The 16,466-nt window shown below is 47.4% G+C and overlaps 1 protein-coding gene and 1 long non-coding RNA gene across 2 annotated transcripts; one reads left to right on the forward strand and one right to left on the reverse strand.

Moving 5' to 3' along the window:
* The first annotated feature begins 1,749 nt into the window (after window positions 1–1,749).
* Window positions 1,750–10,011, forward strand: LOC308466672 (trypsin I-P38-like). The gene is made up of 5 exons (XM_080987618.1): window positions 1,750–1,850; window positions 3,147–3,312; window positions 5,134–5,387; window positions 7,714–7,850; window positions 9,772–10,011. Exons 1-5 carry the CDS (start codon window positions 1,811–1,813, stop codon window positions 9,919–9,921), a joined length of 747 nt encoding a protein of 248 aa, XP_080843744.1. The 5' UTR covers window positions 1,750–1,810; the 3' UTR covers window positions 9,922–10,011.
* Window positions 10,012–10,161: 150 nt separating this feature from the next.
* Window positions 10,162–11,106, reverse strand: LOC308467107. Its single transcript, XR_013981139.1, has 2 exons — window positions 10,995–11,106; window positions 10,162–10,650 (listed from the first exon to the last, which is right to left on the reverse strand). It is a non-coding gene; the product is annotated as an uncharacterized lncRNA (long non-coding RNA).
* Window positions 11,107–16,466: the final 5,360 nt, after the last annotated feature.

Genomic DNA, 16,466 nt, shown 5'->3' on the forward strand with positions numbered 1-16,466 from the left:
CCTTTTGGAACAAAACATTTAATTCATTTAGAATACAACTTGGGCAATAGACATTGGCATGATCTCAAAATCGGACAGAAGCAGAAACTGTAGACCAGAGAAAAACATTAACCCTCTTGCTTCTCTGATCTGAGATTGGCAGTACACGCTGAGCTCTGTATTCTAGTATAGAGCAGGGGTTCATAGGAGAGACCTTCACTCATATCATGACTCTACCTTGAAGCACACTGAGTGGTCTTGCTTTGGTGGTCACTAGCCCACACACCTGAGCAACTTCAAAAAATGAGGAAAACCAGGAACACCACGCAAAACTGCTTAGAAGAATGGTAATGAATAAAATACACCTGTTTCCCATTGCAGTTCTCCTTTCACTTAAAGAAAAAATCAGTGAGTCGGCTGTACCCAGTATCTCTGGCTCCAGTTCTCCATATTTCTGGTTGCACACGGTGAGGGAGCTGTAAAAACGCTCCCCTTTGTTGTCTTCCATCTTTCTTCCCCAAAGCCTCACCCAAGGCGCTGCTTTTTGTCATCCCTGCTGCTCATCTTGCTTAGAAAAAAGAGAAAGACATAGTCGGGAGAGAGAAGACATATTTCTGCCCCTAGGAACATGTAAATGACGAGGGTGGTAAGAAAACAGAAGAATGGGAGAAACAAGGGGAGTGAATGTGAGCAAGTACAGTGGTACCTCAGGTTAAGAATTTAATTCGTTCTGGAGGTCCGTTCTTAACCTGAAACTGTTCTTAACCTGAGGTACCACTTTAGATAATGGGGCCTCCTGCTGCCGCCGCTGCGCAATTTCTGTTCTCAACCTGAAGCAAAGTTCTTAACCCAAGGTACTATTTCTGGGTTAGCGGAGTCTGTAACCTGAAGCGTCTGTAACCCGAGGTACCACTGTACTTGGCCTGAGGTTGGGGTCTGAAAACCGGAGTACTGGGTCAACCAAGGGCTTCATAGCAGAAGCATAGCAGGATTCGAAGAAATACAGTTTGCAATCTGGAGCAAAATTCCGGAGTGATGCTCTGGACAAATGCCTCTTTATTTAGAGCATAACTTCAAACATATTTCTGAGGGAAATTTCCTAAGGCCAATATAAAATTAAGATCAAATCTCAATCCCACACTATTACATATTACAGATACCTGGTGGGGAGGAATTTAAAACATCTGGATTCTCAAATAGGAGTTAAGATTAAGGAAGGTTACCATCTATATTTTGTGAATTTATGATTACATACCATCCAACATTTCTCTGATGAAAATAGGGAGGTCCTATTTTTTTTTTTTTTTTATTATTATTATTATTATTATTATTATTATAGCCCACCCATCTTACTGGGTTGCCCTAGTCACTCTGGGCGGCTTTCAACATATATAAAAACATAATAAAACATTAAACATTTAAAAAACCTTCCCTACACAGGGCTGCTTTCAGATGCCTTCTAAAGCTTGTATAGTTACTTATCTCCTTGGTTCGGGGGGTTTGCATAACTCCATACTCTCCAACATTTCTCCGATGAAAATAGGGGCATCTTAAGGAAAAGTGGGGCATTCTGGGATCAAATCAGAAACTGAGATGGCTTCTGAAAATCTGGGACTATCCCTAGAAAAGAGGGACACTTGGAGGGTCTGTGATTAATGTATGATTGATTCTCTTTGTCCTCACCACCTGTTGTTAATGCAAACCCAAGTATGGATTTTCTAGATTTTCCATTGTGTACTTTTCCACTGGATAAAGTCCTTGGGGTGGAGATAACCCCAGGATATAAATATACAATGCTTCCTCTTGGCTTCCCCACTTGGAAGAAATCACCATGAATTTTGTTTGGTTCATAGCCTTCTTGGGAGTGGCTGGTAAGTGTCTGGGTTTCTCATGGTTCCTGTCTGGGTAACAAGGGGAGATGGCTCTTCCTGCCACTTTGAACACTCCTGAGACTGTTTACCTCTTTGACAAGTAGGGGTCACACCCAAAGGGAAGCTGTGCCTCTGCGATGTCTGTCGCTGCCTTCCAGTCCTGACCAGCTTCAGCCAAATGCAAATGGAGACAAACACACGAGGCCTGTTATTTTAGGGTTATCAGATGTCCCCGGTTTCTGGGGACAGTCCCTGGATTTGCAAATCTGTCCCCGGACAAATTCCGTCCCCGGAATGTCCCCAGATTTGCAAATCTCTCCCCGGGAAACGTGGCAGTGGCAGCCTCAGCAGCCTGGTAGCGCAGTTGGCTCTGGCTGCTTCAGGAGCTGCTCGCTGCCGCTGCCACTGCTGAAGGAGAACCGGGGACGTTCGGTGGTACAGATCTCCTTCCCCCTTCCCCCTTTGTTTTGACAGATCGGGGGAGGCTCAGGAGTTGCGGGTGGATGGCCATTGCCCTGGAGGGGCGCAAGGCGGGCAGTTTCTCTGTCAGGCAAGGTGCAAAGCCCTTCAGTCAAAACAAAGGGGGAAGCGGGCAGGAGATCAGGGGAGGTTCGGGAGTCACGGGCGGGTGGCACGCAGTTGCCCAGTTTTTTAAAAGCTCTGAGCATTTATGTTTCACAGGGTGCAAAAGAAGGGCTTTGTACCTTTATACAATATGCATGTGTTCTTGGGCCCAGGGTCTTTTGCTTCACCATCCCCACTACTGACTCCCTGTTGCTACTCAGCTTCAAAAAAAAAGTGTCCCCGGATTCATTGAAAAAAATCTGGTAACCATACGTTATTTTAAAGACAGATTCTTGAAGGAGGCGTGGATGGGCAAAGTGGCCAACCTTCCAATAGGAGACACTGGTGGCTCTTTGCTTAGTCCGCAAGTACGTAAGAAACAGGACTTGACCAGGCTAGGAAAACATCTGGGAGATATAGAAATTTTGAGTTCTCTTTCTTTCCCTTTCACCAGATGTTTCCTAGTACACTGTGCAATTAGACAACTCTTCGCCTACATGGAGATTACGGACAACAAGAACCTTGCCTTGCTAAATGGAAGGACAGAATTGTGGCATGCCAGGGTTTTTTAATTAATTATAGACAAGACGGACAGCGGGTTGAGTTTCTGCTATGCTTGATCATTTGCACAGTAGAGCCATGGAACATAGACCTCATGAAGCCCGATCTGTAGGCTGGTGTGTCTCCCAGGACCCCAAATACAGAATTTGATGTTCTTCATTCTTTCCCCAGTTGCCTTCCCCATCAATGATGATGATGATGATAAAATCGTGGGAGGCTACACCTGCCAGTCGCATTCTGTCCCCTACCAAGTTTCCCTGAATTCCGGATACCACTTCTGCGGTGGTTCGCTCATCAACAACCAGTGGGTTGTTTCGGCTGCTCACTGCTATAAGTCGTAAGTTTAAAAAACAAACAAACTTGTCATGCTGCTCCTTTCAGCAGTATTGCTCTGATTTTTTATTTACAGTGGTACCTCGGGTTACAGATGCTTCGGGTTACAGATGCTTCAGGTTACAAACTCTGCTAACCAGGAAGTGGTTGCTCCAGGTTAAGAACTTTGCCCCAGGATAAGAATGGAAATTGCGCGCCAGTGGCACAGTGGCAGCAGGACGCCCCATTAGTGAAAGCACGCCTCAGGTTAAGAACTGTTTCAGGTTAAGAACGACCTCTGGGACGAATTAAGTTCATAACCCAAGGTTCCACTGTATTTATTTTGGTATTCCTTTTGTGAGCAGTAGTAGACACTGCCCCCTGCAGTCGACACTGGAAATAATAATAATAACCACTGGAACATTCAACCTGTATGAGGTTGCATGGGATGTTGGAGGAGGGGCAGTACCTCTGATGGGGGACACATTGTGCTTCTTCTGGGGTAGTTAGTCTACCTTTGGTTCCCACCCTGCACTCAGCTCTCACCTGTGGCCCCTAGAAGCTGTCAGCATGTGGCAGCAGCCACACCCTGGGAACGGCATCAGCTGGCCAGCTAAACCAGGTGAGGGTAGCCACTGGGTTTCAAACCCTCGGTGAGTTAGGGACCTCCCTGCATGTGAAGACAGGCTCTGGCGGATTGAGCAGACGAGGCCAACAGCAGGTCCAATGGTCAAGAAGGCTGTTTCTGCACGCGCTGTAGAGCGAAGTGAGGGGCAGATGGGGCTCATCAACCTGAGAAGGTAGCCCATCTAGGAGAAGGAAACCTCTGATCCAAAACCTCTGCTGCCTTCTGGGGTGGTTTCAGGAGAAGAAAGGGCTGAAGAGTAAACCTGCACAAATCCAGAGTGGAGTCCCTGCGCCAGTTAGATGGTGCCTTGTACGCTTCCTTCTGGCAACTCCTAGAGGCCAAGGTGTATTTGGTTCCCCAATAAAATGTTTGACAGCCCCACCTTAAGTTGATGGGCATTGCCATTCAAATGATGTACATGCACCTTGTCTTGTGATCAATTATATGAGGAGGGGCTTACCTGCTCCTCCCCAATATTTTATTCAAGTTGGCACCCCGTCTGCTGCCAAGCTGGTGCCAAACGTATTCTTCTGCTTTCTTTTGGACCACATCAGAGAGGCCAAGAGGTGGGTCTTGTCATCTGGGCAGCCCAGGACCTCCATATACACTGGCCAGGATTGCAGTCCGGGGAGGTCACTTCGGTGCTGCTAACCCAGTGGTTTCACCCCCAGAGGCACACACTGGATTGTCTCTTGAGACAGACAGATGCCAACAACTCAGCCTGCACTGAAGCAGGAACCACATAGCTCAGTAGAAGAGCATCCGTTTTGCGTGCAGAAGTTTCCAGGTTCAACTCTTGACATCTCCAGGTAGAGTTGGGGGGAAAGTGTTCCTGCCTCAAACTTGGAGCACCAATGCTAGTCAGTGTAGACCAGGGTTTCCTCAAACTTGGGACTCCAGCTGCTTTTGGACTACAATTCCCATCATCCCTGACCACTGGTCCTGCTAGCTAGGGATGATGGGAGCTGTAGTCCAAAAACAGCCGGAGACCCAAGTTTGGAAAAGCCTGGTGTGGACATTTCTGAGCTAGATGGACCAGATGGCCTATTTTGAGACTAGAAGCTAACTTGCAACCAATCCCACATTTGTCAGGATTCAAGTCACTTTGGAGAATGGTGTGCTCCAAAGAAAAGCAGCAATGTCAGTGGTTCTGGGGTTGTGTGGGGTGTTGAAACAGGAATGTGGATGATCAAGGTCCTCTTCTTTGTCTGAAACCAGACGTATCCAGGTGAGACTTGGGGAACACAGTTTGACCTTAAACGATGGCAGCGAGCAGTACATTAATTCAGCCAAAGTCATCCGCCACCCAAGATACAACGCCAACACACTGGACAATGACATCATGCTCATCAAGCTGTCCACCCAGGCAACCATCAACACCCGGGTCAGATCGGTCAGCCTGCCCACCAGCTGCGTGACCACCGGGACACAGTGCCTCATTTCCGGCTGGGGCAACACCCGCAGCAGTGGCAGTGAGTCCTCCTTTGTGTTCTTTTGTGATGCAGGTGCAAGGGCAAGAATGCTGAGTACAAACCGGGGGTGGGGGTGGGGTAGAGAGCAACATGTTAGCCACCCAACCATGTTCTCCCATCTCCTTCTGTTGCCTTAAAAAAGATCTAGTTGCTTTTAACGTGCCCTTTAAAGTTAAGACTAAGATTGCCATTGTAACTTACTCTCTAAAAGCAATACCCAGATTGCATGGGCATAACCAGGGTTGAATTATGGGGACTCTTGAGAGTCCCATGGACTGCACGAAGATCAAACCTATCCATTCTGAAGGAAATCAGCCCTGAGTGCTCACTGGAAGGACAGATCCTGAAGCTGAGACTCCAATACTTAGGCCACCTCATGAGAAGAGAAAGCTCCCTGGAAAAGACGCTGATGTTGGGAAAGATGGAGGGCAGAAGGAGAAGGGGACGACAGAGGACGAGATGGTTGGACAGTGTTCTCGAAGCTACCAGCATGAGTTTGACCAAACTGTGGGAGGCAGTGGAAGACAGGAGTGCCTGGCGTGCTCTGGTCCATGAGGTCATGAAGAGGTGGACACGACTAAACGACTAAACAACAACAACAACCAGGATTTATGTTAGGGAGGGAAGAACCCCAGTTAGTTAAGTATTTTTATTGATTAACTTTCATGGATGGGCAGCTGCCCCCTTGCTCCCCGTTGGCTATGCCCATGCAGGGCTGGTCCAAGTACTTTTGCAGAATGGGACAGGCAGGTTGCTCACTCCAGCAGCAGAGTGTGTCTTCATGGAGCCTGGGGTGGGTGGGTGGGTGGGTGCGCCTGGGGCAGGGCATGGCAGCCCACCCCTCAATGCTGATGTGATGGCAGCATGAGGACACAATAGCTATGTGCCCTTTGATCCTATCCTTGCCCTCACTTTGTGAGGCTGGGATCAAAGGGTGCGTGCCTGTTGTGTCCTCCCCATGCTGCCCTCCCAGAAAAAGTGCACCCAGGGCCATCGCACCAGCAGCCCGCCCCCCTGACTTCACACCCCTGGCTCACCCTGCTCTCCACTCCATTCCATGTGTATAAGCCAGGCTGACTGGCAGCTGAATCTTATTTCAACACTGACCATATCCTCTTATCACGAAGGCAGTCTCCTTTAGCAGGATGTGGACCAGGAGAATCCCTCCTCATTGCTTCACTTCCCCAAATCACCCCCAGCCCCGTGCCCCAAATACTATCTATAATCTATAGTTACAGGGGAAAGAAAATCATGAAAGGATGTTGTCCCCGTTTTCAAAATCATTTTATTTGTATGCCGCCTTTCCAAAGTCGAAACCATGCTCAACATATGAAAAATTACAGGGCGAAAGTAGTCATAAACAATATCAAAAAGTCTTCTTCTTCTCTGGTGATAACTTGTAGTCGAGTAAGATTGTCTTCCATAAACATGGTTTTAACAGTGGGTTTGTAAGTGACTGTGGAGGGCAATTGTGGATCCACATGTCCTTCCACAGTGGGGACATTGGTTTCCGGGCGGGAGTTGGTCACAGTGAGGGTTTGCCAAACATGCCTTCCTCTTAGCACATTTCTCCCTTTCGTCCTGAGTTTGAGCATCTTCAAAGCCCATGACACCTTTGGTAAAGGCTGTTCTCCAGTTGGAGTGCTCCCAGGCCAGTGTTTACCAGTTGTCAGTGTTTATACTACTTTTTATTTTAGATTTGCCTTGAGACAGTCTTTAAACCTCTTTTGTTGACCACCAGCATTACGCTTACCATTTTAAAGTTCAGAATAGAGTAGTTGCTTTGGAAGATGACAATCAGGCATCCGCACAACATGACCAGTCCAACAAAGTTGATGTTGAAGAATCATTGCTTCAACACTGGTGATCTTTGCTTCTTCCAATGCAATACTTTCCACGTAAATAATAATAATGAATAAAGGTAAAGGGACCCCTGACCATTAGGTCCAGTCGTGACCGACTCTGGGGTTGTGGCGCTCATCTCGCTTTATTGGCCGAGGGAGCCGGCGTACAGCTTCCAGGTCAATGTGGCCAGCATGACTAAGCCACTTCTGGCAAACCAGAGCAGCGCACGGAAACGCTGTTTACCTTCCCGCCAGAGCGGTACCTATTTATCTACTTGCACTTTGACGTGCTTTCAAACTGCTAGGTTGGCAGGAGCTGGGACCGAGCAATGGGAGCTCACCCCGTCGCAGGGATTCAAACCGTCAACCTTCAGATCAGCAAGCCCTAGGCTCTGTGGTTTAACGCACAACGCCACCCGCGTCCCTCTATCATAATAATGAATACAACATTCCTATTTTCTTTTCTCCTATGCTTCCTGCAGCCAGCTACCCTGACCTCCTGCAGTGCCTGAATGCTCCCGTGCTTTCCTCTAGCCAGTGCACAAATGCTTATCCGGGGCAAATCACTCAAAACATGATGTGTGTGGGATTTCTGGAGGGCGGCAAAGACTCCTGCCAGGTAAATCTTCTCTCTTTCCATAGGCACTTCAGTGTCGTTGCATAGAGGTCTCTTGGCAGATGATACAGATGCTCAGTTAGTAGTCAATGATTCAGGAAGGGCAACCCAGCCAGATGGGTGTGGTATAAATAATAAAATTATTATTATTATGTCTGCTGAGCAAGGTCTAACGGGATAATAGCAAGGGAGGGAAGATTTCTTTGGGATCAGGCGGTTCAGAGGGACAGGAGGAATTTCCCCATTAGGCAGAGTAACACCCCCAGTCTCTAGTTGCCTATTGCTACCATGGAGGTTTAGGGATGGGGAGAAACCCAATTCAGTTTGCATTTAAATGAGTACCTACCACAGCCATCCATCAAAATTTGCACTTCTCCAAATTTGCATTGTATTTCTGCAGCCAAGGAATACATATAAAAATGTGTATACGAGGGGAAAGTGTGCATTTTTAAAAAGGTGTATATTAGTGAAAATTAAAAAGCACTATATTTGGAGAAATTGCTTTGCAAAAAATGTGTAATGTATATTAGGCAAAATGTGTATGAGAGGGGATATTGGTGTTATTTTCAGGCCCCACAAACTCTTTTATCAGATTCCCCCCCCCTCCAAGGTTTCGCAAATTTCTACCAGGATGGTGAGAATTTTATTACAATCAGCCCCAAAAAGATTTTATACATACAGCATCCTCTGTTAATAGTGCAAATCACCTGATGGCTGGTGTGTTCTCCTTATTTGTCCCAGAGAACTGGGAGGAAGAGTCTTTTATACTTGCATTACTAGTACCTGAAGATAGTTTTGAGATTTGCTTTAGCGTTAATCCCTCCTCTTGTTCAGCCGGGATTAATCCTTGAGTTATTGGTCTGTTTGCAAAAGACAACTTGATAGTTGAGCGAACTAAGTATAAGTCTACTTTCTGCTCTTCATTATAACTGTAGAGAGACCCCATAAGGTCAGTATTAATTTTGGGGGGCCTGCTGTTTATTTGGCAATTCTGCTGCTTTGAAATCCTGTAAAAACTTACAGTGGGATGAAAGGCCTTGGAAATAGTTATGTACTGAAGTTCTCACCCTGGGCCAGCAGGGGGATAGTGTAGATAGTTCAGGTCCACATATGCAAATAAGGAATTGAAAGTGACGTTCAGTGATTGGATAGTTACAGAAAATGGTTACTGTTGAGTTCTAGTGGAGCTCTATATAAGCAGGCTGGCTGAACCCTTCAGTTCAGTTCTGTTCTGGCCTGAGAATAAACAAGAGCTGTTTGAAGAATCGCTGTGTCGTCTGATATGTTCACCTACAACTTAACAGAAATCATGGCTGTTTCAACTTATTGGTTGGAAGAAAATGCCACCCTGTTCATTTATTTAACAACATTTATACACCGCTTGAATGTTGGGTGGGAGAGGGAACTCAAAAAGTGAATAGACCACTTTGCCTTATGGTGAATAGCTTGTCAGTGCAAGCATTCAAGCATTCACTCTCTGCCCCTGTTCTGGGGGCTTTCCCAACCCCTCCATTTGGGGTGGGTGTGGGGAGGAGGAGGATGGGAAAGCCCCATTGCACAAGCAGAAGCTCTTGTGCAGGGCTTGCATCGACAGAACAAACCTTACTCGGTTTTGAGTTGCTTTAACTGCCGTAGCTCCCCTGCCTCCCCATAATCCTTGGGATTATCATTTTGGGGAGGTGCTGAGCAGTTTCCCTCAGAAATCCCACCCCAACTCCACAGTTATCAGGCTTCGGTGGTACTGTCCAAGAGACTGATGCCTGTGTGGCAGGAATTAGACAAAAAGGATCTCAATTACAGTTAGTCTATAGTTTTGCAGGGGCACATTCTACGAACTGTTGCAAGGTATTGGAGTAACCCAAGTCATATTCCGTCTCTCACTTCTACCGCTTACTGAATAGATTTTCCTTGTGTTCTTTCACAGGGAGACTCTGGTGGTCCCGTGGTCTGCAACGGGCAGCTCCAGGGAATTGTCTCTTGGGGCATTGGATGTGCTCAGAAAGGCTACCCTGGAGTCTACACCAAAGTTTGCAACTACGTCTCGTGGATTGATAGCACTATGAGATCCAACTAATCAAAATCCAACATATTTTGAGAAGATTCACTCTCCTCTCTTTGCACGCACCGAGAGGACATCCCAGTGAATCGAAATGTATGGATTCAATACTCAAAAAAATAAAGCAGTGGTGAAGCTCTTTAATGCAAAGGGAGATCTAGGAATTGTCACTTTGCGTTCTCATTCACCTGAAATAATGTGTGTGTGTGTGTGTGTGTGTGTGTGTGAGAGAGAGAGAGAGAGAGAGAGAGAGAGAGAGAGAGAGAGAGAGAGACTGATTCAGGAGAACTTCCCAGTCAGTTATGTCTCATGTTTAATTAGTAGAACATGGATGGCACTTGGATTTTTCCTCCTCAGGCAGCAAAATATCTTGGGTCATATCTGTGCAGCAACAATTATCATGTACATTCCCCAGTGAAGGGGTTTGTGACTGGTTTCCTGTGCAGCCTCTTCACTGTGTGATCTTGCTTAGCGCAGAAGTAGGTGCCCGTGTCTCTCGGCTTTGCTTCTTTCAAAATCAGATTCAAGCTGAAAGGCTCTCAAAGAAGTCTTGAAATTCCGTCTCAATAGGAAACCTGTCTCCAGCGCCTTCTCTCGAATAAATCACTAGCTGGAGCCGTGCATCTTTCCTCCTTTCTTGCTTATACCAGTACATGTAGCTAAAGCGGGTTTTCGGTTGGGAGCATTTCAGAATGACTCGCTCATTTCCCCTGACAATCATATCTGCAGACTGGTCTACAGCACTGCCTTATAAGAAAAAGAAAGGAATGCAGGTAAAAGAAATTAAGAGCTGAATTAGATGGCTTACAATTAAAGGGAGACGTTGCAACTTCAAAAAGAGTATGTGTCAACCTGATTAACCCGAGATAATCAAGATTAGCCAATACTAATAAATAATAGTTTGACAGTAAATAATAGTTTGACTATTGTTATTATTTAGTTTGACTAAATAATAGTTTGACCGTACCATTAAAAACTATTGATATAAGCAAAAAAAAAAATAGTGAATTTTGGGGTTAAAAATGAATCCCAGGTTAGAATAGTTTAAAGACCACGGAGTTAAGAGATGGTAGTAGTAAGAAGTTGCTTACCTGACGGGAACAGTAAAGTGAGCAGCAGATGGAAGCTTATTGACGGAAAGGAACCTCAGAGCAGACATTTGCCCAACCAAGCCAACTCCAGACACAACAACATCCTTGGTGCTCTTCAAGCAGCTAATGCAATGAAGCGCAGATTGGAGAACAGGATGTGTTGTGGGGAAAGGAGTGGAAATAAAAGAAAAACCACTCAAAAGGGGGGGGGGGCCTAGAAGCAGAGTCAGCCGGGGAGGGAACCGTTCAGGGGGGATAATAATACGCATTTAAATGGCAATCTGGTTTTGCTGAAATTTCTTTCAGTAGTTCGCAAATCTCAAAAAGAGAAACAAAAGAAGTTGGATGAGGCCAATAGCCCACAAATGCTTGAATCCTGTTTTTACAGCAGTCAACCAGGTGACTGAGCACATGAGGGTAGCATCACCATTCATGCCATAAAGAAACATGTGGCAGGAAGAGATGCCAGCGTGTGTGTGAGATGGGTGTGTGTGTGAGGCTGATGTTTAGGCCTGGGTAATGTATCAATCCAATGCCCAGGACTGGTACGAGGGCCAGACCGCGATGGCAGCTTCACCCTGGTGGAAGAGGGACTCGGGAGCAGTGGTGGTTTCACCTGTGATATACTGCCAGGTGAAACTGCCATTATGGTCTGGCCCTCATACCACACGAACTGTAGGTTGGTGGGGTCTTGATCACAAGGCATCTGACCCTCACGGGAAATAATTAGCATCACACGTCATACCCAGCAGGTATATAAGAGGACGACCTGGCCTGCCTAGGCCATAGGCCTGCCCATATTCAGCAATATCAAGTTACAGTATAGGAAAACTGGTGCTATTAACAGTAATCCTTCCAGTTGGTTAATTGGTTCGGCAACTTTCATGCACATGACATGTGATGCTAATTATTTCCCGTGAGAGTTAAATGATAACCAATCAGAGGCAGCTACAGGAGAGCTATGAGATTAAGGTGAGGGTCAGATGCCTTGTCAATCCCAGCAGGTATATAAGAGGACGACCCGGCCTGCCCAGGCCATAGGCCTGCCCAACTTGTTTCTCCAACTGAGTCCCCTGCCTCCAGATTGTGTGAGCTTCAGTCGCCTCTGCCCGGGGATGGGGGTTCCTTCTCTCTCCTGGAAGAAGGAGATAGCCCGGCCGGGCAAAGGAGGAGGCGGCAACATCAAATGGCCCCCCGGCTTATTACCAAAAGAAAGCGCAAACCCTGCATAAGTCTCACATACTGAAGTGTAGGTGGTTTCCCGTGAGGCAAGACACAGTGATAACAGCAAGAACCTTTATTGAACTACATAACTGGGTAACAGGGGCAAAGCAACTGCTTATATACATTTCTGAAGGCCTGGGCCACTCCCACTCCCAACATGATTGGCTGTCTAAACTTCAAAGCTGCGAATCATGACTCAGAGTTTAACGGCCAATGGCAGAGGCCCAAATCCTGAATTGTTCTGTGATTGGATATCATGTATCGAATCAGAACACAGGAGCTCAGAATCCTTAGTCCAGACTCAAGCTCAGGCAAACACAGACCACTGAATACATAACATGCACTGCCACCCCTTTCCCCCCTATCACTCGTCTATTGCTTCCTCCCCCCACCCCACCCCTCTGTTTGCAAGGAGCTCAACCTGCATAACATAACAACAAAACAAAACAAAATTACACACACCTCCCACAGCACTGTGAGGCCCCTGCTGGTGTCTGGATCAGTCTTCCTCAACCTGGCACATTCCAGAGGTTTTGGACTACAATTCCTATAATAAAATCATAGAATTGTAGAGTTGGAAAGGACCATGAGGGTCATCTAGATCAAGGCAGGAATCTTTTACCCAACGTGGGACTCGAACCTGCAGTCCTGAGGTTAAGCGCCTCATGCTCTACCAACTGGGCTATCTGAAGTGCCATCGGCCATGCTAGCCAGGGTTGATGGGAGTTGTAATCCTGCAAAATGTGGACGCTACCAGGCTGACAAGGCAAGTCCAGAGCAAGAGGCGTCTGCCCCCAGAAGCTTCATTTCTCTACTTGTCCTCCTTGTTCTTTCCTCCTCAGTTTCTATCAACCTAAGGCAAATTGTAATAACTTTTTAATTTAGGGTTTCCTGGCTGTTAATTTTCCCTTCAGCTGCAAACCCACCTGCAACCAAGAGGGAAACCGCCACACACCACGTGATCTCGACCTTCGTCTCTGAGGGTTTGCTGTTTCTAAGCAATCTTCAGTCTTTTCTCAGAGGTCAGGGTTTCGTCTCCTTGCAGAAATAGGAAGGCTCATCCCTTCGGGATGGAAAGCTCCTCTGCATAACCGTTTCAAAAGGTGCCACACATTTTAAAACTGATTTACTGCATTTCATAAAATTTATAGCACCGCTTGGTTGTAAAAAAGGAAAAGAAAAACCCCACTCAAAGTGGCTTACAAAAAAATGCTTTAAAAACTCACACCCCCATTAATGGGATATATTGAAAACACAGACACAGAGCCCTTTTTAAGCTGACCCAGAGATGATTACTCCAAAAGATCCATGTGGAAGGGCCGCATCTGCTTGTTGTGGAAGTCTTTCTGGAACCATGGACTTCAGAAAAATAAAAACACGTGCAAGTTGCCCAGCTTCTATTTCATCATGACGGTTTGCTCAGCGCAAAAGCACAAAACACCTGCATGCAGGTGAATGGAGGACAAGGCATTTGGAGTGTTAGATTTGGGCTACGAGGGGGTCTAACTAGATTAACCTTTGCTGTAGCTTGATGTGCTTTGGGTGAGGTGTCTGTGTGGAGTTGCAAAGGAGCCGCCGGCAGGTGAGATGCTTTATAAGAATTATTTCTTAATTATTTATTAAGTTTCATTTAAAACTTGTAAGTTGCTTTGAGTAACCTTTCCCTCAATCATGAAGGTAAAGGGACCCCTGACCATTAGGTCCAGCCGCGGACGACTCTGGGGTTGCACGCTCATCTCGCTTTATTGGCCGAGGGAGCCGGCGTACAGCTTCCAGGTCATGTGGCCAGCATGACTAAGCCGCTTCTGGCGAACCAGAGCAGCGCACGGAAACGCCGTTTACCTTCCCGCCAGAGCGGTTCCTATTTACTTGCACTTTGAGGTGCTTTTGAACGGCTAGGTTGGCAGGAGCAGGGACCGGGCAACGGGAGCTCACCCTGTCACGGGGATTCGAACCGCCGACCTTCTGATCAGCAAGTCCTAGGCTCTGTGGTTTAGACCACAGCGCCACCCGCGTCCCTCCCACCATCATAGCACTCCACAAATAAAAGCAATAAACCTTTGAAGAATTGCAAGGGGAAATGCAGCTGGGAGAGGAGCAAAACTGACCACAGTAGCACTGTGGTGGGTGGGCATGATGTTCTTCGCAGGCTCTTTTTGCAGTTAGAACTGCCCGTCTGCATATGGGGTCCTCTGTAGATGGGAAAGCAGCAGGGAGTAGGGAAAGAGAAAACCTTGCAGAGGAAAGGCTTCATTCAGCAGCCCTCGTTGCGGGGTTTTCTGAGCCTTGTGGCAGCAGCAGTCCTTACGAGGCCTTGTAGCAGTGGTGGCAGTGGGCCTAGCAATGGTGGCAGGGCCTCGCAGAAGTGGTAGGCCTTACTGGGCATCGCAGCGGCAGCAGACTTTGCAGCAGTGGCCTCATCACAGCTGTGGCAGAGGAAGTAGAGAGATCCCAGCTGCTGGCAAAGGTTGGGGGTGGGGAGGTGGCAGTGGTGGTGATGGGCTGAAGTGGCTTGAGCGGGGTGGCAGGCAGGTTGTGCAGGGGGTGACAGGTGGGGTGCCCTGGATTTAGGTCAGAATAAAAGGTAAAGGGACCCCTGACCATTAGGTCCAGTCGTGACCGACTCTGGGGTTGCGGCGCTCATCTCGCTTTATTGGCCGAGGGAGCCAGCGTACAGCTTCTGGGTCATGTGGCCAGCATGACTAAGCCGCTTCTGGCAAACCAGAGCAGTGCACGGGAACGCCATTTACCTTCCCGCTGGAGCAGTACCTATTTATCTACTTGCACTGGTGTGCTGTCGAACTACTAGGTTGGCAGGAGCAGGGACTGAGCAACAGGAGCTCACCCCGTCGCGAGGATTCGAACCGCCGACCTTCTGATCGGCAAGTCCTAGGTTCTGTGGTTTAACCCACAGCGCCACCCGCGTCCCTTTAGGTCAGAATAGAGTTTCTCAAACTTGGGTCTCCAACCCTCTGCCAAGAAGTAGTACTATAGTTTTAATGAGTGTATCACCTATTTTATTTTTTTTGACAGCAGGTCAGGGGGAGTACAACTCTGCTTCTCGATCTCTCTGCAGCTTTGGATACTCTAGACTAGTCTTTGTTAAACTTGGGTCTCCAGTTGTTGTTTTTTCAGACTGCAAATCACCGGTCTTGCCACCTAGGGATGATGGGACTTGTAGTCCAAAAACAGCTAGACACCCAAGTTTGGGAAGCCCTGGGTTAGACGTTGGAGGGTATGCTTTCCTGCACGTTTCCTTGTGCACTGGTGAAAACAATGGGTGTTCACCAGTATGCAGATGATACCCAGCTCTACCTCTCCTTCAAACTGGAACCAGTGAAGGCAGTGAAGGTCCTGTGTGAATGTCTAGAGGCGGTTGGAGGATGGATGGCGGCTAACAGATTGAGGTTGAATCCTGACAAGACAGAAGTACTGTTTTGGGGGGACGGGGTGGGCGGGTGTGGGGGACTCCCTGGTCCTGAATGGGGTAACTGTGCCCCTGAAGGAGCAGGTGGACAGCTTGGGAGTCGTTTTGGACTCACAGCTGTCCATGGAGGCACAGGTCAATTCTGTGTCCAGGGCAGCTGTCTACCAGCTCCACCTGGTACGCAGGCTGAGACCCTATCTGCCTGCGGACTGTCTCGCCAGAGTGGTGCATGCTCTGGTTATCTCCCACTTGGATTACTGCAATGCGCTCTACATGGGGCTACCTTAGAAGGTGACCCAGAAACTACAACAAATCCAGAATGCAGCAGCTAGACTGATGACCGGGAGTGGCCACCAGGAGCAAACAACACTGGTCCTAAAATATCTTCACTGGCTCCTAGTGCATTCTGAGCACAATTCAAAGTGTTGGTGCTGACCTTTAAAATCCTAAATGGCCTCAGCCCAGTATACCTCCACCTCCATCATTCTGCACAGACACTGAGGGCCTCCGAGGGCCTTCTGGCTGTTCCCTCACTGCAAGAAATGAAGTTACAGGGAACCAGGCAGAGGGCCTTCTTGGTAGTGGCACCCGCCCTGTGGAACACACTCCCATCAGATGTCAAGGAAATAAACAACTATACAACTTTTAGAAGACATCTGAAGGCAACCCTGCTTAGGGAAGTTTTTAATGTTTGATTATTTATTATGTTTTATATATTCTGTAAGCCGACCAGAGTGGCTGGGGAAACCCAGCCAGGTCAACAGGGCATAAATAATAAAATTCATTCTTATTCGTATCATACAAAAATAAATGGTTTAATC

The sequence above is a fragment of the Podarcis pityusensis genome (assembly GCF_964106645.2).
Source record: "Podarcis pityusensis genome assembly, chromosome: 17".
Lineage (NCBI taxonomy): Eukaryota > Metazoa > Chordata > Lepidosauria > Squamata > Lacertidae > Podarcis > Podarcis pityusensis.